General features: G+C 39.9%; 4 protein-coding genes across 5 annotated transcripts; 2 read left to right on the top strand and 2 right to left on the bottom strand.

Moving 5' to 3' along the window:
- The first annotated feature begins 221 nt into the window (after nt 1-221).
- Nucleotides 222-4,152, top strand: nudcd2 (NudC domain containing 2). The gene is made up of 4 exons (XM_041048544.1): nt 222-651; nt 1,268-1,316; nt 1,409-1,560; nt 3,163-4,152. The coding sequence occupies exons 1-4, from the start codon at nt 463-465 to the stop codon at nt 3,244-3,246; spliced, it is 474 nt and encodes a 157-aa protein (XP_040904478.1). The 5' UTR covers nt 222-462; the 3' UTR covers nt 3,247-4,152.
- ccng1 (cyclin G1) lies at nt 3,612-7,954 on the bottom strand. The gene is made up of 6 exons (XM_041048543.1): nt 7,737-7,954; nt 6,104-6,367; nt 5,743-5,996; nt 5,277-5,355; nt 4,881-4,991; nt 3,612-4,757 (listed from the first exon to the last, which is right to left on the bottom strand). The coding sequence occupies exons 2-6, from the start codon at nt 6,365-6,367 to the stop codon at nt 4,566-4,568; spliced, it is 900 nt and encodes a 299-aa protein (XP_040904477.1). The 5' UTR covers nt 7,737-7,954; the 3' UTR covers nt 3,612-4,565.
- A 1,253-nt stretch (nt 7,955-9,207) lies between these two features.
- Nucleotides 9,208-17,679, bottom strand: LOC121188683 (septin-8-A-like). Of its 2 annotated transcripts, none has more exons than XM_041048539.1 (10): nt 17,627-17,679; nt 15,115-15,229; nt 14,802-14,997; nt 14,054-14,240; nt 13,804-13,965; nt 13,174-13,270; nt 12,769-12,937; nt 12,130-12,262; nt 11,847-12,037; nt 9,208-9,262 (listed from the first exon to the last, which is right to left on the bottom strand). In XM_041048539.1, the coding sequence occupies exons 1-10, from the start codon at nt 17,654-17,656 to the stop codon at nt 9,208-9,210; spliced, it is 1,335 nt and encodes a 444-aa protein (XP_040904473.1). In that variant the 5' UTR covers nt 17,657-17,679. The 2 variants fall into 2 exon arrangements, with proteins under 2 accessions (XP_040904473.1, XP_040904475.1); XM_041048541.1 differs by lacking the exon at nt 9,208-9,262 and adding an exon at nt 10,185-10,247.
- A 1,275-nt stretch (nt 17,680-18,954) lies between these two features.
- sowahab (sosondowah ankyrin repeat domain family member Ab) lies at nt 18,955-20,352 on the top strand. Its single transcript, XM_041048535.1, has one exon. The coding sequence runs from the start codon at nt 18,955-18,957 to the stop codon at nt 20,350-20,352; it is 1,398 nt and encodes a 465-aa protein (XP_040904469.1).
- The last annotated feature ends 2,463 nt before the right edge of the window (nt 20,353-22,815 follow it).

Here is a 22,815-nt window from a genome sequence, read left to right as displayed (position 1 = left end):
TTGGTTTCCGATGTGGCCAACTTAAGATCATTAAAGCAAAAATAAATACACGTAGTCCGTTAAACATGTCAGTTTATAGGACTGACAATAATAATACCTATAAACATTTACCGAGTACATCATTTTTCTTGTTGTAGTTCAGTATGTCGGACAGGTGGTGGCGCTGCACCCGAAATGTTGTTAACAACCGGAAATGACATCCACACTAAGAGAAGAAGAAGAAGAAGAAGAAGAAGTTTCGCGATAGTGAGGGGCGCAAAACAACGCGATGAGATTTAACATAACCACTAAACATCGATACCAGTTTTAACTTGAATATTCTTGATAACAGCCATGTTAAGGAGTCAGTACATACACAGTGGTAAAGATTAACTGTGTAGCAAGCCGTTAGCATAACTTCTCTGCTAGTCAGATAGAGTACGCTAACATTAGCCGACCTGTCAGCCGGTGGGAAGCCGCAGCATGTCGGTGCACTTCGATGAGAGGAGCGGTGTAGTGCCCTGCAAGACACCCTGGGGCTCCTGGTACCAGACCATGGAGGAGGTCTTCATTGAAGTCAATGTGCCTAATGGGACGTCTGCCAAAGAGGTCAAGTGCCATTTGGGGTCCAGAGACATCGAGCTCCACGTCAAAGGGCAGGAAATATTCAAGGTGAACATCATTTTAACTCAGAGTGAAAGAAACTTAAATAAAAAAGTTGTTTGAACCAACCTAAGCCGATACTGTTTACACTTTCTGAATCTGTTTTATCTGTCTTGTGATAGGCAAAAAATTAGAATCTGTGGACAAAATGTGGCAGATAATAACACCATGTTTTGTATATGATCTTAGATCAACTATAAAGACTTCTCAGCTTTTGATTTGAGCAACATCAGACAGTCTGTCACATCAAAGGAGGAAAAGCTCAGGCGTTATTAACAACACTGATGATGGCCTTAATGGTGCCATTTAGGTGAGCCAGCTCCAGGATTTGGTATTGTACATGCTGACTCACTGGAGCAGAGCCACTGTTGATGTTGGTAGGTTCACATGTGCCTCCCCTGCTGTGATAAATCAAAATCCCTGCTGTAAAATAGGTGTATTGGACCAGTGTCCAGATTTAAAATGATTCTGTTCTCCATTCCTTACTTAACTAACCAATAAGTTCAGCCCATCTCATGGTGGTCCCTTATATTGTGACCTATACTGAAATCAATAGCTCATAACTTGTTTTACTGCTATGTGAACACAGATTAACCTCACAATCTTTTGTTTTACATTCTATCAGGGAAAGTTGTTTGGCACAACCGTGTCTGACGAGGCTACATGGACACTAGGTAGGTTGGATACCCCAAAGTAACATACTCAGATTTCATTGGACAAAAGCCACCTTCATCTCTTTCCTGTCTCCCCTGGTTTTCATCTTCAGAGGACAAGTGTCTCATCCAGATCGTTCTGATGAAGACAAACAGAGAAGCGGGGAACTGCTGGTCCTCTCTGCTGGAGGGGGAGTACTGCGCAAATCCCTGGGTCCAGGACCAGATGCAGAGAAAACTCACACTGGAGAGGTTCCAGCGCGAGGTTAGTTTGATGTACTAACATTTGGAGGATCATGGTGTGTGGTGCCAAGACAGTTTACTAAGTTATCAAATGTACACCTGTCTCACCTACAGTGGGTACGGAAAGTATTCAGACCCCCTTAAATTTTTCACTCTTTGTTATATTGCAGCCATTTGCTAAAATCATTTAAGTTCATTTTTTTTCTTAAGCACTCTGGAGAAGGTTTTCGTCCAGGATGTCCCTGTACTTGGCCACATTCATCTTTCCTTCGATTGCAACCAGTCGTCCTGTGCAGCTGAAAAACAGCCCCACAGCATGATGCTGCCACCACCATGCTTCACTGTTGGGACTGTATTGGACAGGTGATGAGCAGTGCCTGGTTTTCTCCACACATACCACTTAGAATTAAGGCCAAAAAGTTCTCTCTTGGTCTCATCAGACCAGAGAATATTATTTCTCACCATCTTGGAGTCCTTCAGGTGTGTCTTAGCAAACTCCATGCCACTCTGCTGTAAAGCCCCGACTGGTGGAGGGCTGCAGTGATGGTTGACTTTCTAGAACTTTCTCCCATCTCCCGACTGCATCTCTGGAGCTCAGCCACAGTGATCTTTGGGTTCTTCTTTACCTCTCTCACCAAGGCTCTTCTCCCTTGATTGCTCAGTTTGGCCGGACGGCCAGCTCTAGGAAGGGTTCTGGTCGTCCCAAATGTCTTCCATTTAAGGATTATGGAGGCCACTGTGCTCTTAGGAACCTTAAGTGCAGCAGAATTTTTTTGTAACCATGGCCAGATCTGTGCCTTGCCACAATTCTGTCTCTGAGCTCTTCAGGCAGTTCCTTTGACCTCATGATTCTCATTTGCTCTGACATGCACTGTGAGCTGTAAGGTCTTATATAGACAGGTGTGTGGCCTTCCTAATCAAGTCCAATCTGTAGAATCAAACACAGCTGGACTCCAATGAAGGTGTAGAACCATCTCAAGGATGATCAGAAGAAATGGACAGCACCTGAGTTAAATATATGAGGGTCACAGCAAAGGGTCTGAATACTAATGGCCGTGTGATATTTCAGTTTTTCTTTTTTAATAAATCTGCAAAAATTTCAACAATTTCATGTTTCTCTGTCAATATGAGGTGCTGTGTGTATATTAATGAGGAAAAAATGAACCTAAATGATTTTAGCAAATGGCTGCGATATAACAAAGAGTGAAAAATTAAAGGGGGTCTGAATACATACCCACTGTACATATGGCTAAATCTCTAGTTGTAGCCATATGTAGGTCTTTTCATGCACTCAGAGTCACGTTCAGTCACAAAGTCACATTCACCTATTCACACACACATTCGTACAGTGCTTTCTACTACTATAAGGATATGGCGCTTATTAACTAACACACATTCACGCACTGATGGGCACATTGGGTTCACTATCTTGCCCAGTATATCATTATACACATTGTATAAACCCCTAAGGAAACATGCCCTACGTGGAAAGTCAATCATCAGTTTGTAAATTGATCAGTTTTATATAAAGGATTTGTAAAATTAATAGAAATTATATGCTAATCTTGATAAGCTGAAACAGGCTTTCTGGTTATTTATTAATAGTCCTCCTCCTTTTTGCCAGAATCCTGGATTTGACTTCAGCGGCGCAGAGATCTCTGGGAATTTTGCTGGTGGTGGTCCTGACTTTTCCAGTTTACAGAAGTGACTGTTGCTATAATGTCAAAAACACAAGTGCTGGAGATGTGACTTCTGTGTGATGAACACTATTGAGGACACCCAGAGCTTGGCAGAGGAACAGTGGATCCGTCAGATCGTCAGCAAGAAGCCAAAAGATCTGCCTTCAGAAGGACTTTTAAAGGGTGGTCTGTAAGACAGTTGTTCGACAGACATGTTAAACACAGTCAGCCTCTTCTTTCATCTGCCGTTCTTTGGCTGTGAAGAACTAGTTTTGTTCAGCCTGACTTGGCCCATTATACAGGCTGATTAACAGCTGATTGGGAATATTTGATCTATTTGTAAAAAGCCTTTGAGACGTATGTCTTTTAATAATGACAATAATGCGTACAGCAATAGCTTTTCAATAAAGTTTTATTGAAAGGTACAAGTACATAGGTTAACCAGATGGTGTATTCAATTAGCCATTTTGAGTTTGAGAGCACATTGTATTTTTCTTACTAAAAGAAACTTATACTAGACAGGGAAACTGGCAGAGAAAATACAATTCAAATTCCAATCCACATTTCCACTGCAATTACTATTTTTTTTAGTGTTCTCTGCATCGACAACTGAAATCAAAAAATACACTTGGTGCTCTGTGTCCACAAATTGAGAATGGGTGAAAACAACTCATCTGTAACCGCTGATGGCATGTCAGCTCAAATAGTATGGTTAGCCATACATGACGGGATCGTCACTAGCCTCATTTCACTGGAGAAAACCAGAGCTCCCTCGCCGTATCAACATAAAAAAAAAACAAAAAAAATCATCACCTTGGGTAGGAGTGTGCATTCAGGACAGTTTAGCAACCTAGGGTGGGAGTTAAGGATTCTGGGCCCGATTTCTTGGTTCCATTTTTGCTGTTCACAAAATCCTTCTCCCTCCTCTTCCACATGGTGGACTGAGGACCTAGGTGGTTCTATACTTGTTAGCTTAAAACCAGCAACCCGCTCCAGGAAACACCAAAGACCTTGGTACGGATTTAAAAGAGAACATACTGTACACTTGTGCAAGCAACTCGACCAAGAAAGTAAAACTTAGCAGGATGGCAGTAGATTAACCTTTCTGACGAAGCATTACTCCTTGTCACTGGGGAAAATGAAATACAATGTGCTTCATCTATGTATGATGACAAAGTTGAGGAAAACTGTAATATTTGTGGCTTTTCCTTAAAGAAATCCATCACCGCTGATGAAGATCTGTAAGGAAAATATCTGGAGCTGTAGATGGGTGACCTAACTGCAATCAGAGAACAAAGTTAGTGATTTTTCTCTGCATGTAAGGTCACCCATTCGTACCGCCCAGATTTTAACCAGCCGACTCAGGTATGGTGGGAAGATGAGCAATCTTGTAGTAGCTGTGCTTCAGCTGACGTGCAGTTCTTCCTGAAATAGTCCAGCGAAGTCTCTGGCTGTTCGGCTTGGAGCACTTGGTGGTGGCATATTCGGCCAGGCATTTTCCAACCAGCTCCCGCACACAAACCAGATCCCCATCTTTGATCTGCGCAGAAGAAACAAATGCTCTGACGTCAGGCAATCTTTGGGCTCTAACCAAACAAAGCCACAACAAAATAATAACCATAAAATCACACAGATTTAAGATTGTAAAGCTGTTGGTGCTTACATTCAGCTGCTGCTGCAGACTTTTCAGGACCTCTGATATTTTGTCAGTGTGGTCAGGGTCATGCTGATCCTGGGCCTCAAAACACAGCAGAGCCATGGCAAGCAGAGATGGCTGAAGAGAAACAGAGTATACATTCTTAATCTCATAAAACTGCCAGAAAAAAAACAACCACACGGCAACCAGGTTTGTTTTAGAAAACATTTGGTGATGGCCTACTATACACCCGGACTAACACGACGTGTCATTACCATGCAACATGAAAGCTGTTTGATTATCATGTAAAATGGTTAGCAAAGTGAAATGGCTGCTACACTTTGACTTCCTCTACTACAACATTGTTCCAACTAGAAATAGCCTATGTTTTAAAATGTTGGGAGACCAGTTATTTTGGCCTACCTTTATTTTGGAGAAGACAAATGAGCAGTGACAGGCTTTCAGCTGAGCCTCCAGTCTCTCAAGACTCAGTATCTTCTTGCTGGAAAAAGAAAATGATTTTAGTGTCAACACTGCAATTTATAAATATATATATGTGAAGTGGATATGAGGCAGAGCTCACTAGATTAGACAGCAGTCTGCTTCAGTCAAATTAAAATGACCACAAAAGCTGATTTAAGTTTTAACTAACGTACAAAGCCACAGTAACACTGACTATGCTTTGAACAGAGGATTTTCACATTTGTTTTCTAACATGTCGAAAAATCTTTGTGATTTCACACAGGACTGTGCCTGTTGGCCTTAAAAAATATTTTTGGCTAGTGTTCTCTTTAAAGCCAAATTTGAGAAGACACATTTTAGTAGAGTAAATATAATCTTGTTGAGTCATGGTTCCGCCCTGCAGGTTGATGTGACTGTCCGTCCTTACCTCTCAGCATCGAGCTGCTCCTGGATGTGGCTGTGAAAGAGGCGGAGAAAGCGGAGAGCTGTGGGGGCCTTCACCTTCCAGTAGAGCTTCTCCATGATGATCTTCTCCATCCTCATCATGTCAGACACCGTGAAGCGATTCTGACTGATGCGGATCAGGTCGTTGGCCAGAGGCACATTCTTCTCCTCCTCTGAGGACTTCACGGCAATGTAGAAGCAACAAAGGCCCACGCAGGACAGGTGCTTTGGTTGAATCTGTAGAGGTCAGGGAAAGAAAATAAGATTATAAACCTATTTTTTAAAACAAATTTAGCATAGTCAGCAAGGTAAAAATTATATTACTGGCATTACTGTCTACACACCTTCATTACTGAGAGGAATCGATCCAGCAAGCTAATGGCCAGTGAGAAGGTCTCTGAGCTGAAACCAAAGAACCTGGTCAGAGAGAGCAAGTCCTTCACCTCCAGCTCCCTCAGTCTGGCGGTCATCCTGAGGCCATTGTCCTGGGCACCCTCGATGAGCCTCAAGCCACTCAGCTTGGGCTGGTAGCGGCCCTCCAGATCTGTGAGGGCCTTCAGCTGAACTGCAAAGGGCTGTGCCCCAGGTCCTGTGACTGTGTCAATCATCTGTACAGATAGGATAACAGAGCTGAATAATGCAATCACAATATTTTTGATCAGATGTCTCAGCACTGATGATGTGTCAACAATTGTGTGTGTGTGACTAAAACAACTTATGTAATAGTTTATCACCATAGATTTGGCAATATCTACATATATTAGAGCTGAAATGATTAGTCGATTAATCAAACGATAGCCATTACTTACAGGTGTTTCAATAAGACATTGTCTTGAGAGAAACATTTTTTAAAAATGTGGATGTGATGGCCAGGCAAATAGAAACATGAAGTGTTTCACTCTGCAATTACAGTCAGATAAGTTATATATTTGCATTTGTGGACTAAGACCAGAAAAGGACTATTAAAATGGCCAACTCCCAGATTCTACCTAGCCTTTAATGATATGTTTAATACATCTCCAACAGAAAATGTCCAGTTATGCTTATGCAATTTATCCAACAGTCCAATGGGGGAAAATAAACAAAATAATCATAAATCTCAGACGAAGATTTTAGCCCATATGAGTCCAAGATACAGTATCTTACTAATAACAATCATTTTGTTAAAGATGTTGTTAAATTCTCCAAATGGCTTGTTCGTTTAATAACAGCTGCATGTAAAGTTAAGGAATATAAGACTGTGTGTTTTAATAGGAATAGATCTGGACTGGTGATGTCGCTCAGGAGCAGCTCAGACATGGGATTCCTTCCATATTTGTAGGTTATCCAGTAACAAGTCTTTCCCCAGCTGCTGTCACTGAACTGGACTCAACTGGACTAGACAGGCGGTAGCACCACACGAATACATAACAGGGGCATGCCAAACAAAGTTCCCAACAAATTGTAATACTATTTTATCACATTTAGGTTGTTAAAGATTTTTTAAAATATATATACATATATTTCCATATATAGCATATAAGCATATCTGACACACTGATCAGAGCATTAGGGCTTTTAGGAGAAGGCCGTGTGTGTGGCCAGCGGTGTCATGTCGGGACATGTCCCTGCCGCACACACCAATGGAGAGCTAACATAGCCGGACTACAACAAACCCAAGTGACATAAAACAATTTAAACAGCAAACGGATGGCTACAACTATAAGACGGGACACTGTTGGCTTTGTGACAGTTTAACGCTATACTCAATGGAGTTGAAAAATTACAAACTAATTTGACGTTAACGACGTAAACGTTAGCTACAAACGCTAACGCAGGCTAACGTCAATTTTCAAGGTTCAAGGCGTGAGGTTTCCTTCTTTAGAGCTACCAACAGCCAAATAATAACACGATTTAAGGTTATAAACTAAAAATATCAGTGTTAGTTAAACATATGGTTAGTTAACGAGGACAGAGAAGGAAGATTGGTTAACTTACCTTATATCAAGTTACGCTGCCTTTAACACTCTGAAAAATCAGCAGTGAGGAAAAAGTCTCCACGCGCTTTAAAGCGAGTGAAAAGAGGTTTAAAACACAAAAAAATGTAAGTATGAACTTCCACTAAAGAAAGTTTTAAGCATAGGTTAATTTCTGCCTATGCACACCCCCCTACCCTTGGCGTAAGGCGATGGGGAAAAGGGCAGTTTACGTATTAATGCACGTATAAAACCAAGCCCATGTCCAAACAGGGTGAGCTGTCATTGGTCACACGACGGATGACGTCCCTGCCTCTAAATTTCAATTGGATATATTTCCAGCTATTCGCGACCAAGCCCCGCCCTTTACAAGCTGGGGAACCAATAGCAGCTATGAGGGGGCGGGACATGGCCGAAAATCTCTTATTTTGGCAATAAAAAATTATGTTAAATTAATAAACCAAAACTACTTTTACTTTCAACGATGAAATGGCACAATAGATACATTATCAATGGGTACTATTATATTTTGAATCGTTCGTTCAATAAAATATTGGCACGTAAAATGTGTAGCTTTGTGCAGGGGGGTTAATAACAGAGAAAACAGCAAAACCGTTAAATTGTCTATAAAACTGTGCAGGATTTCTTTAAAAAAAAGTCATATACCAATTGTTTTCATAGACTAGGCATTATCACACAACCCTGTGTATTCTTTTTAAATGGCCACCTACAGGGTGGCTTCTGGAACAATCTGGAAGGAACCTGAACCTGCTGAGACCACAGCTTACCAGAAGCTGGTTTCTGCCGACTTCATTGGACTTGTCTGTCTGTGAGTGCATGTAGAGAACAAGACACGTTTTCAATAAAGTAACTCTTTATTACACAAGGATATACAAATCTGCAAGCAGGCCCACACAGGCCCACTATACAGATCTACTGACATTGAAGAGATTTAATCCTGAATTTTATACACATCCAGGCTTTTTTTTCATGTAACATATGGTTTAGAGGTTAAAACTAAGAAATTCTTCCAACTAGATCTTTTAGACACAACATAAGGCCTGACATGTAAGCATGATATAATGAGTAAAGATATTTGTACTATGTTTGATTTAAAGTGCTTATAAATCATAATATAATGTACAATCTGTCCAACCTTTAACAGCAATATCATGTCACTCTATAATATATATTTCACAGTGTTAACTGTCATCAGTCAAAAACTACAAGCACAACATGACAGATAAAATAAGGTAGCACATTTTGGCAATGAAGATCTTTTAATGCTAGTAGGAATGAAGGTTAAGAGCCATGCAGAGACCATGCTACAGAGCACCGCTTAAAAGCTTTAAGGAGAGTTTAGTAAACATGGAAGACTAGAGACTGAGTCACTTCCATGGATGTTAAGTGCATCTCTATAAAATTATTTCACATTGTAAAAATAACACACTTGATTGTTTAGTCAGCGATCTTTTGATGTGGTAGAAAGTCTTCTAATTCAAATTCCTTCCTGAGGTTAAGGAGCACGCAGATGGAAGACTAAAGAAGCTATGAAGAGGAAAGAAAAACCACGTCATTGATCTGAGCAAGCAACTCTACTTATTCATTAACGTCACAAGACAAGCCTCAACAAGATATGTGCTGCTACAGTTTAGTGCAAATAATAACAAAGTTTAATAAGCATTCTGTCATTTATCCTGTTTGTTGCCACTGACTGAAGGCACACTGTTAATGAACCAAAAGTATCAGAAAACCATGTTTAGGATATGTAATGATGACAACATGTGCAATATGAAATGCAAATGACTGATGTGATGAGAAGTCCCAGAGAACTGAGAGGTATGGGTTCAGCCGACCAACAGATGAACTGATGCTCTATTTGGTTTTTCATCATCATTCTTTATTCGAATGTAAATGAAGGCAAAATATTTGCTCATTTCCAGACTCACTGTAAATATAGTGAATTATTTTATTATTATGTTCTTTCTAATTTGCATAGAATTGGGATTAGACAAATTATCTCACCTCAGATGACTACCAACAATAAAAAAAACAATTGCCAATAGTTTTATATACATTAGACATTCTATATTATTTTAAAAAAACCTACTGCACACCATTCAGCTTCAGTCAGTAACTTATCAGTCTCCTGTTTCTGTTAAGTTCTGTCAGTGTGTGGCTGAGAAACAGAGACTTCCATTTACAACAGGAGATGAACACACATTCATGGAAAGATCATGAAAAAACACAAGCCACATCTTATGAAAACAGTCCATGGATTTGTTATTACGTGTCTAGCAGAGTCAGCATTAGGAACAAATTAAATACACTGAGCAAAGCTACCTTTTAGATCCATAAGTACACAGTGGCCTGTAGCCACCCCAGTACTCAGGCTCACATACGTGCATAGTCACTGTGTCACTGAGTCCACACATACAGTGTCAGTAAGTTATGTCAGATATGACAGGCTCTTTTTCCCATGCTGATGGCAGACACATTCCTGGTTTCCCTGGATGTTTGATCCATAAATCAACTGAAAGGGGAAAAGAAATAAGACAAAAATATGGGGAAAAAAATGGTGGATAAAAATGGTAGAAATCAAAGGAATAAATGAATGAAACAGGAATGTAACAGTGTTTGGGTTGTGACTTATTTAAGCAGACACTTTCCTTACATTTCAGGCTATGTTCAGTGTGACAGCCCAACTTCTGTTATTTTTTTGACAGTTTGAACCAGATTGTTAAAAAAAAAAAAACTCATCTGAACCGATGAGACAGACAGACGTAGATTAAAATTGAATTTGTAGAGGTGTTTCTAAACTGGTCAAACTGTCTTTAAGGACATATCCAACAAGACACATAACACTGACACCATGTGTGGGACATGGCTAACCAACCATGACTGTACTGCCAAAAATGGCTGCAACATATCGACTTTTTCTGTCACTGATGCAGTTTGCAGAGGTAGAGAGGTCCTGCACTGAAACTATATATTTTTACTGTATTAACTGAGTGACAGGCTACATTCATGGAGACTTTAGCTTCCTATTTAAGTCACATGCTGGAAAACTCATCACTGCTTTGTCTGCTAAAACCAGATAAATTAATCCAGCCTATCACTTGCAATTATTGAGTGTGGAGAGTCTAAGGTCCAAATCTCTATGGACTCTCAGAATGAAATAAGTCTACACTGCATTAAAATTAAAAGTTTAGTAGCCACACTTTAAAACATTGTCCTGGAGGGTTTATGGCAAAAAAATGCATTATCCTATACATATCAATCATTTTGCATATATTTAATTTTAATTTCTTAACTGCTATCTCAAAGGATCACTGGTTGCAGAATTTGAGAAGTAAAACACAGACCTGGAGCTGAAATTCCATCTTGGTCCGCGTGTGCCATTACCTTGGCATAATGCCTTTGGTACCCTTATTATTTTTACTTACACTGTAAAAGCTGTTAAAGCCAGTGAAAACATTAATAGTGAAAAGCCTTGAAGTAACATTTTATTACATTCAACTAATTTTCAAGATTACTTTGTGTTTGTGTATTTTCAGTTCTAATCCTGAACTTCAAACTGTGTATGGAAGTTGTGAGCGCACACGAGTGATCCTGACATATAATGTCTCCACCTGTAGAAATGATTATGATTCTATGTGGGATGTCTGAGTATCACCTGCGTTGCACATGGCATGAACATCGGTGAGACCAGTCGAATGTAAACACAAGTGCCCCTGCCTGAGATACAGTCTGGCAGGTCAGCCTGCAGAGACATAAGCATCAGGCTGTGTCATGCAAGCTGTGACCCTTCCTACTGTGTCTGGGCACACAGTGTCAGTCTGAATCTGTCCCCGTATCAGCTTTTGAGCCAACGTGGCTTCTGGGAAGATAACACTATCTCATTAATCACGTCGTACACCTCCCCCCTCCGTCCAATCCATCCCCATAGACTGGCTTAGAGGATACATGTCTTGTGAATATAATGTGTGTGTGGCATCTGACGAATTATCCTTGATCAGCTTGAGAGATCGTCATGTTTTTACTCTTTAGCAGTACTAAAGCTTGCTCTCGTGGTGTACAAAAGAAACCACTTGAGCAGCAATGCAAAACAGAAACAGAAAAGTCGACTTACTTCTTCTTGTCCTTGTCCTTCTTAAATGGCTGTTGTGAGCAGCCTTGGAGTGCCTGTCCCATCAGCGTCTCCGCTGCAACCTTTCTTCTGTTGAAGGCATTCATCTCCTCCTCCAGTTCTCGTCTTTTCTCCTCCAGATTCTTCTTTTCATCCTGATGCATCCGCTTGAGCTGCTCAAACCTCTCATGAAGCTAGAGATGATGATGATGATGGGGCAGAATGTGAGACAAACCAAATGTGGTACATGTGGTATATCAGAGAGTATGATGATGTTAATCCTCACCTCTTTTTCCTTTTCTTTCAGCTCTGCTTCTGTCTCCTTCACTTTGTTGACAAACATCTGCCTCATTTCTTCCTCTCTGCGCTGCAGCTCCACAAGGAACTCCTTCCTCTTGGTTTCGTATGTCTCCTGGAGGCTGAAGATAAGGATAAAAGCAACTTAAGCAACGATCAAAATATTGATTAACACTGATTGTTGCGTATCAATAACAACAATAAAACCTCAAAATACCAATAATGCCTATAACTAAATAACCAAATAAGGTCATCAGGCAATATATTAGATATTTTCCATTTGTTCTGAATTACATGAATATCAAATTTAAAACATATTTCTGCTTGAAGCATATGTAAATAAAATAAAGGCAAATTTGTTGTGATATTTTCTCTGTGCACACAGAACACAGACACGGTCTGTGATACATATAGTTACCTAACTTAGCCTAGAGGAATTAATCTAATCTGACTGGTGTTCAGATGGGATTTACATCTAATTTATTTACATCTCGCCTACTTATTTAAACATGGATTTTAATGTTCTGTTTATCAGTGAAGTCATTTATCAGACCAGTTTTAATATCATAATATCGAATTTCCACTGAATCGCCCAGATGCACTGCAACACCGCTATCTCTAATTTCACCTGAACGACTGGCTGTCCGGATCTGTGTCCTTGAAGCCCATCTCTTCCAGCTTGCAGCGACGGTAGAGTTCATAGTGCCGAGCGTGTGTTTGCTCCCGGAGATCCTCCATGTTCACACGCAGGAGCATCTCCCTCAGCTTCACAAAATCACAGTGGTTTTCATTCTCCACTGGACAAACAAAACAAAAACAAACAAAACAAAAACAAAACAGAAGCTTGGTCATTTAACCTTATCTTAAAATGACAAATCTGATCTTACCGTGCTCATAAAAACAGAGAGTCATGATATTATGTTTATATCTCAACTATAAAACTAATAATAGTTCAGAAACAGGCGTCTGTCTAATCAGCTCTAATGTCTGAGAGACTTTTATGATGCTTGCTGAAACAGTTCAGTGGACTCACCCTGTACTGATCCCCAAGGGTACAGTCTTGCTTTCACCATCTTATTTCCTACTTTAACGTCTTCTACACTTCCGACCACAGCAAAGGGAAGAAGCGTCTGCAACATATTGTACTGATATTATTACAATATGGTTAAAAAATATGGTTGAAAATAATACTACTATTGTCACAACCAGGATCTCAGTTTATTCTTACAACATGCTTTTAAATACATTTAAACAATTTTTAAACAACACCCTACAATTTAGTTCCACTTCATTTTTGTACTAGTATTACTATTAATATATTACTATTATCATACTATTCTGTGTGAATTGCTGAAAAAAAATCTGAACATGTGGGCACTGATTCAAAAGCTAATAAAAAAGGCCCAATTCCAAAAATAAGTACTGCAATACCAAAAGATAGGAGGAGGTTTAGTGAGAGTGCTGTGGAGGAGAAAGTGAGAATGTGAGAGCATTAACTTGTAATCTGTCTCCTGAGCTGATTTAGACTGGCAAAAACAGTATTCCTACATATTACTACAACAATCAAGAACTGAACGAATAGTGTATATATATATATATATATATATATATATATATATATATATATATATATATATATATATCACGTATGTGTGTTTCTTACATTCATGGAGGAGTTGATCTCTGCAACAGCCTCGTCCTCTGTGGGGAACTGATAAATCTGCACTCCATTGCTGACCAGCTCACTCATAATCTTAATCTTTAATTTGTCCAGCTCACTCTTGGATACTGTGTCGGCCTTCGCAATGACAGGGATGATGTTAACCTGCATGGAAAAACAAAATGTGAGTGACAGACTGAAGAATGACTTAACATTAACTCTTGAAATGCGCGATGCCAGATTCTTGGGTCACCTTGCTGTCGAGCTTCTTCATTGTGACGAGATCCAGGGACTTCAGGGAGTGTCCAGTGGGAGCGATGAAATACAGGCAGATGTGGATTCTTGTGTCGTGGTAGTTGAACAGGGAACGTTTTATTTTTAGCTCTTCCTCAAGGTACTTTTCAAACTGGGCATCAATATACTCTATAATGGGTTTATAGCTGCAGAAAAAAAAAGTTGAAACGCACATTAAAAAAAACGACCATCATTATTTTATCCTTACATATATGAACATTAAACTTTATATAGGTTTTCTTGTTGTTTCAAAGATATGTTAGTATCCTGGTTACAAACTACGCAACCATAGTCTTCCAGCCAAGAATCCCAGCTCTTAATACTCCCCGCTGTTGGAGCACTCAAATGTCTATTGAGATAGCATTAGTTCTACCAGTCATTCCCTTATTCCCTTATTTCCCCTCCCAGTTCACATGCCAACAACGGGGCAGATCACTTTCTCAATTCCATGTTGTATAAGTGTGTTGGCTGAAGTGACAGAGCAAGAGGGAGAAATGATTAATAGCTGGTGCTGAGAAGAAAAGAAATTTCTACAGTTAGCTCTGTGAAGTTTTAAAGATCAGCGTTTTCTATAACATTTAATCAAATCCTATATTTTTCTTCCTTTGTGCAGGACAGTTTCCTCCATTTTGGGATCTATACTCATTCATTTTCAGCATGGATAGCACTCAGCCTAACTAGAAATAAACATATACAAGAAGTAGTACCTTTCTTCCTTGTTGATCTGGTCTCCAAACCCTACAGTGTGCACAATGGTCAGCTTGAGGTTGACATTGCTCTCCTGCAGATCATACGTTTGGGGGAATAGACGAACCTCGCTCTCGTAGTGGCTGGCTTCCTCGTTTTCAAATGTTGTGTTGAAAAGAGTGTTCATCAGGGTCGACTTGCCAATCCCTGTCTCACCTAAGAAAAAGAAAATCATGACACATGGAGATGCATTCGTGCTCCAATCACAACGACTGCATGCTATCTTCGTAGCATTGGCTCTGGATTATGAACTTCTCCTGGTTTTAGACATACCTACACAGAGGATGTTGAAGCAGAAACCCTGAGCAACTGATTTGCTGACCAGCTGATCTGGAAGACTGTCAAACCCCACATGGCCTCCGAGCTCCAGGTTTCGCTTTTCTTCATTCTGAGGTATTAAGGAAACAGACGGGACAATGAATACATTACAGTGAATAGATTCAGTAATATTTCATTATTTTTTACTTCATACCATAAATATATAAGGAAAAAAACAAAATAAAAACCAATATAATGGTGAGGTTAAAATAGCCGTTCTCCCAGATCTCATCTCCACATTCTGAGTTCAAGCTTAAAAGCATTCTTTGCAAATGAGGTCATGTGTCTCTCCTACTTAACACACTGAATAGTCAGACCTATAAAAAGGTTCTGCCTGAATATCACAGACCAAATCTGGCAAGAAAAAAAAATGCAAAGAGAATCATTTGAATTGTGCATTATTGATGCCACACTTTACATAGAGAGTCTGTATAACGCAGCCTCAGTATAAGTGCTTAGCCTAATTATAATGTGTTAGTAACTTTTAATGCTGCAGACAGTAATGGCCCGTGGCAATAAGTATGTTTCTACTTAGGTCTGAAACTAACTAAATATTTTCATCAAAGATTAGTCTGTCGATTTTTTTTATTAATCATTCAACCTATTAAATATCAGACACTTTTTTTAAGTCTTTCACAATTTCTCTGAGCTCAAAGTAAAGCCTTAAAACTGTGTATCCTGTGGGTTGATTTGAAGGCAACTGGACTTCTTGTTCGAAGCTTTAAAGACATTTCTGCAGTTCTGAAGAAGCTTCTAGAATGGGAGGCGAAAGGTCTTCAAAGCTTTTTCTCAACCAACTGTACAAAACCAATGTATTTTGTGTACAATGATTAAAACACAAAACATTACATTTGAGAAGTTAGGACCACGATTGGCTGTTTTGCTTGATACATGATTTGAACAGTTAAACAGAGATCAAAATAGGGGATTGTTATTCTGTAGACAGCCTAATCGATTAACAATCATCATTTCAGCCCTACTTTTACTCATGCTTAGATACTGAAACCAACCTCAAGCGAATAATGAGAATAATTAAACTGCACGCTGCACAGATGATTCTACTTTCCATGGCCATCTACATCCCCCTCCACTCAAAAATGTGTTTTGCTTATTGTTACTTCACTTTGGTATTTGACCTTCACTGTGTAGGGTCTGACAACAGATGGCTGTTTTCACATTCATCTGATTAAAGTGGAAAGTTTCTCTGTGCTCACCTTATATCTAAGATGTGCATATATATGACATGCTTCTTCCTGTGAAATAGAAGACATCATGTGTCTGGAAGTTAAACTTAAATATTAGCATTTTAATGGATTCCGATTTTTCTAAAGAGGGGGAAGGAGTAGATGTAACAGATATCTGGAGGGAATCTCTGATATAATGCTGAAACTAGCTTTAAGCATTTTAATGTGTATATAATCCTTAAAATATAGAATGTGCTTTGCCCTGGCTGTAGCAAGCTGGGAGGCGGCTCATCCTTCCTATACCAAAAACACCCTGGGATACTGGCATCTTGCAAAAGGCTCAACATGAGGACCAGAACGTGTTCAATACAACAATCATCGGTTTCTGTCCTCTTCACTCTCACTCTCACTCTCACACTCACACACACACACACACACACACACACACACACACACACACAAAGAGCTCTTTATGTAGATGTTATTTCACAGGGTGGGAGGATATCCAAGCTGCTGGCTGCCCTGGTACCCATAACTCCCCCTTCACACTCAGACAAACACGCTCACTACCTTAACTTAACAAAGTCTCCCACCCTTCGCAGTGCAACCTGTAAACAGTGGACTAAATGCCACACACGTAAGCTGTGACGACCTTTTTAAATAACACACTACCACGAATTACACGTTTGGCTGGGCTGACACACACTCGCTGAGCAATGCGATGCTGGGTCTTGAGAAGCTAGTAGCTACCACTTGAAGAGACCTTGTGCTTATGTTTATCCTCTTAACTCAGTCTCTTACTGGCCGCCGTGCTGCGTTTCATTCAAGTGCGTGGCCCATCCGTCCTGTTAATTCAGCACCGGCGCACACCTGTCAGAGGTGTTGACATGGCAAACAGGGGGAAAACAAAGTGTTGATGCACAGGTTTTGTGCTGCTTCATGCTGGACACAGCGTGCTCGGATGCTGAAGTGCGCTTTTTCTGCACGTCTCCACCAAATGTTCGTCAAAACTGGTGCGACGATGCATCGTTTCTGCTGAATCAACCATAGCTAATAAAAAATAAATAAATAAATAAAAATCCGCCGTTATCTCGACTCATAACAAGCCTTCTCATCACCGCAGCAGATCCTGCTGCATTCTCGGCACATATCTCATTACTATCACCTTGCTCTTGCATGCACCTGAAAGCTATAGGGCAGCTAGTTTAATTCCTGTTTCTAACATAATGACACAAAATCATGAGTCAGTGCAGGCCCCGCAGACAGCAGATCATTATACTTACTGCGAAAACATCTATGTCACTGGCCGCCATCGTCACAAGTGGCTTGTGTGCAGGAATTATGTGTCTTCAGCCAGAGACCTGCTCTCCACATCACACTGGCACAGGCTCCTTTCAATATGGCCACTTGGAGGCAACACCCCCTCGGTGCTGGAGGGCGGAATTACAGCAGCTCCACTTCAGTTTTTATTTCAACTCTGGGGGAGTTTAGTGCAAGCTTTCATTAACTCAGGAATTATTCAGGTAACCTCTCCGGCAGACATACACAGGTTTGCAGCTGTTGCTATGGGAAACGACGAGCTATCACAGAAATGGCGCTGTGGTTCTCTGTGGCAGTTTCTATTCCTGTTCAGTTCAGTTTCTTACAACTTCAACACTGTTTTAAAAGCCACTGTCCATGTCCCAGGATTTTCACAGGACTAGATTCCGACAACAGCATCAAATAATAATAATAATTATTATTATTATTTCACATTCAAGTAAAAGACGCCAGCTGTCTCCTAGCAACACAATTCAGATTTAAAGGAACATTTCCATTAAATCCTACTTTATACTTAAAGGGAAATATTGTACTTTTTACAGTGGAGTTTCTATTTACTTTGAAAATCCATATTTCACATAAAAAGCATATTAGCAACTTAAAAAGATAGATACCCAGCTAGCAAGACATACAAACTACACAACCCTCTAGAAACTACAACTTCTAGACAGTAATGTATTTGTAATAATTCACAATTATCACAAGAAATTCAATAATTTACTGTTTGCTTACTTACTTATAGACGGAGTCGACCCTAGTAAATCAGCAGTTAAAACATGAATATCATCATAAAATATATTGAGTATAAAATGATTCCTTACATGAAGTAAAATTAATTCTTATTATTAATAATCTAAACTCAATTTGTACTGAAGTAAACGCAAGACATTATATACGTTTCATATAAATGTACAAATATAGTTCTACTCTAGTGTAATTTTATAACATGCGAATATTATATCTCTCATATGGCTTTTTTTTTTTTTAATCTCCACATGTAAATATATGTGTTTAAAAATACAAATTAAACAGAGATCCACACAGTTGGATCTCTTTCAGTAGATTTGATACTGGTCGACTACGACGAGACAAACGCCTGCACTGCCCCCAGCCTGCTTTTTAACGGGGAGTGCCATAATGAAAAACGGGTGAATTTCTTTGGAGAGGCGCCGGAAGCAGCAGGTTGGAGGAGGACAGCAGAGAGGGGAGCAAGGAGGGCGAGGGGATTATCCTTCGGGCTTTATTTAAACGATCTGCCATAGCTTGACTTAAATTTATTTTTTAAAGAGAAATGGCTTTAACTCAAGAATCTATATTGTCATTTTTGCTGGAACACGGAGGCAAAGTGAAGAACTCGGAGCTGGTGAACAATTTCAGGAGTCAAATCAACTGCGGCGATCCCGCGGAAAAGCTGCACAATAGAGACCTTTTCAAGAAGTTGGTGAACAGCGTCGCTGTAGTCAAGCAGATCGACGAGGTAAAGTTTGTGGTTGTGAAGAAAAGGTACCAGGACTTTGTGAAAGAGGGGGCGCATGATGCCCCGCAGAAAACGCAGATGGATGACAGTTTGTCAAGCCACAATACGAGCTTTTCCTGCACATCTCCTGACCGGGCCGAGGCAGCCAGGATCATTTACTCAGACATTGAAAACAATAATATGGGCTATCCACTGAACATAAATGGCAATTTTTGCGTTGATGCCAAACATATACCGGCGGGGAGTATGCAGAAAAGAAGGCCGTTATCCAGAAGCATTAGTGGTGCGGACACAACCACCGTCAAAGTCCTGAATATCTCCGGAGATCATGCGAGCAGAGCGGGGAAATCTGGAGCCGTGTTCGCTGTCATAGCAGTAAAATCCCCACCGAGAGACTCTGCACCAGCAGCACAGGGTGGATTACATTCCCAAGTGCATCAGCATAAGATTTCAGATAAACCAGTCCCGCTGGGAACTAAAGTTTCCACACCACCAGTGCAAACTCCGAACTCTAACTATCCAGCCTGTAAGAAGGATGCATTCAGTGAACACCAGGGAAGGAAAACCAGACAGACAGAGGACACGCAACCCCCAAGCTTTCCCCAGGTGAGGCCCCAAAACAAGGCCACAAGACAAACAGATGATGGCAAGTACTCTGAATCTGTGCCTTTGGAGCCATTAGCTCATGAGTGGTTGGTAAAGTGTGCTGCTGGTCTGTGGGGGCAAATCTATGCTTTGCTACTGCAGGACACACGGTTAGCCCAGAAGAAAGACTTCATGTCGGGCTTCACAGCACTACACTGGGCTGCTAAGGATGGGAACAGTGAGATGGTACATAAGCTCATGGACACCTCCAGGAAAAGAGGCACTTACATTAACATCAACAGCAAAGCGCATGGAGGATACACACCTTTGCACATCGCAGCCATACACGGCCACACTGAGGTAATGGCTTTGCTTGTGCAAAGGTATGGAGCCAGTGTTAATGAAAGAGACAATGCTGGCAAGAAGGCCTTCCACTACCTGGGCAAAGGTGTGTCACCTGAGATCAGAGCACTTCTGGGAGGACTGCAGCAGAGCAAGTACAAGGAGAAGACCGAAGAAGAAGACTACAGAGAGCACCCGAAAGGCTTCAACACTATCAGCAAACTGTTCCAGCCTCACATAGGGAAGAAACAAAAGACAACAACAAAGTTTGCCCATGACTGGTGAGAACGAACTGGTCCACATCAAGCTGTGAGATGAACATTATCAAAATTAGAGAGATAATACTGTCTTAATGTATTACGTTAATATAAAACTAAAACTATGGTTAAGAATGCTTTAGATCACTTAAAGTATATAACTGTGTAGTGTCTCAGTACTTATTGCAAACTCTAGTTGTCTTTTACAGTGTATCACTGCTGGATGTACTATTTATGAATAGTATTTATAATCTCGTAATCTTTTTTTTTCTTTAGTTGAATTCCATGTATTAGCAATGAATGTTCGTTTGCACCCATTTAACTTATTTTAATAACAACACAAACAGTCGTCATAGTGATATTGTACCTGTTTTCATGACCCAATGTGGAATAAATCTTTAAATTCTTCATTCATGACTTCAGAGAATGAGGAAATATGAAAACAAACCACACCTGGGAGACAGTTGCTATCAACACTGGTGTGTAATATGTCATTGTGTTGTTAGTGGAGAAAGCCCATTGATTTTGACCATTGACCATATTATGATCATCAAAATTAAATAAATAGTGGTAGATGTTGACATTTTGAAAAAGATACCTCTCTACCTCAGTAAAAGCAAAGTGGAGCCTGTGCGGGGGAGCCAGCTGGAGAAGTGGAATGTCTCCTTTATCAATTTCTTTGTGAACTTCAGGTTGTAATGGATGAGCTTCCTTTTGTGGAACAGCGTGGGGCCCCACTCACTGGATTGCTGCGGTAAAAAAGACACAAATAAGAAAAATGATCAGTCATGGCCCACATACGAATCATTTTTGGAAATAAATTACGCTAAACAACACAAATTCGACACAAATGACCTGATCTGTGAAAAAAATAAAAAGTATGGTTAAACTGTAGGATTGTTCAGATTACCTGAAAAAGTTACTGAGATAAAAACACAGATGGTTTCATAGTCACTGTAGTAACATTGTGTCAAATTCGAAATAACAGGCATGAATATCTAAGCATAGCAATTAGTGAGCAGAGTATTCTGTGACATGAGCACTTCATAACAATCAATAACACTTAATCAAAATGGTAAAGTGTCAGTGTTGTCATGGGTGAATGACTGAATGAACTTCTTTTCATAAGTCAGACATGCATGAAAACAGTATTCTTTCTTTTTTGTGCAGTACAAAACTGTTTTTATCCCCATCAGACACAAGGAAAACAACCCCTGATGACATGAAAAGAGTTGGAGCTCAGACAATGAAGCCCTGAGCAAAACAGTGCCAGAACAATGTCCATTGTCTTGAAATCTGGAAAAGAAGCTGCTTGCATAATGATCCCAACAAAGGACAGCTGCACTCACAGCACCTATTCAGTATAGTAGACTGCACTTTGTTTTTATCCCACCACAAAACTTTTCTTTAATACTGAAAGAGAACTTTGTGATTATAAAAGGAACTCTATCACAGAAAGGCATTATATGTCCAATCTTTAATGGCTCAGACAGAATTTCCAAACATCAAAGTCTCTCCAACAATAGAGTGATGTGGTCAGGCTTTGTATCATTTCCTGTTAGTACAAAATGTCAAAATACCTCGATTTGTGATTTACTAACAGTTGAGGTAAAACAGAACAATAAATAGATTAGAACATATTTTCAAATTTTAAATGGTGTGGAACTGCGACATGGCTTCAACTTCCATCTAAAGCCCAGCCAGTGGTCCCCAGAGGTTACATTACAATCCACAATATGAAAGTGCTGGTTGGCACTAACAGCATAATTCTGCTAATATCAGTAATGAGACAACTTTAACATTTAAAACTTCTTCTGTGGATGGTGTTAAAGGATGACCATAAAATCAACAAAATCTCATTAAATCCATCAACAACCAAACACCATCAAATCAATGGTAATGTTAACCAACGCTGTCCTGATGACCACTGCATAAAAACCTGCATGCTGATGGGGGCACTCTGAACTTTCCCAGTGCAGTTTTGTAGAGTATAGTAAGGCAGTAAGACTTTACCATAAACACAAATACTCTAGCTCTTTCTCTGTATGGACACTGTCTAATCAGTGGCCACAACGTGCCTGTCAAATCCAAGTATTTCCACACACAATGAAGGCTTTCTACACAACATGACCAAGGCCTCCGCTGACAAAATTAAATTATATAATATTGGCTAATTGGTCTTTTTTGTTGTAATTCTTAGAAGATTGACTAGTCCTGAGCAAACCAATTCTATGAAGTTATTTATTAATTCTCAGACTGTACTTCTGAGTGAATTATTTCATTTGAATTTATTTTAGATCAAGTTAACTGATGGACAAGTCAGTGCCACATTTTAGCCGCAGTTTACATTTTAGGCCAGCAGAGGGCAAGCCACACTACCATTTTCATCACAGTTTAAACTGTTTGCTAACATGGCCATACAAAGTTTTACCAGTTCATTGATGCCACTTTTTCATTTGGTAAGAGGCCAAACATCTCTGTGAATACGTTG

The sequence above is a fragment of the Toxotes jaculatrix genome, chromosome 10 (assembly GCF_017976425.1).
Source record: "Toxotes jaculatrix isolate fToxJac2 chromosome 10, fToxJac2.pri, whole genome shotgun sequence".
In the NCBI taxonomy this organism is placed as follows: Eukaryota; Metazoa; Chordata; class Actinopteri; family Toxotidae; genus Toxotes; species Toxotes jaculatrix.
This window is presented reverse-complemented; position numbering and strand designations above follow the sequence as displayed.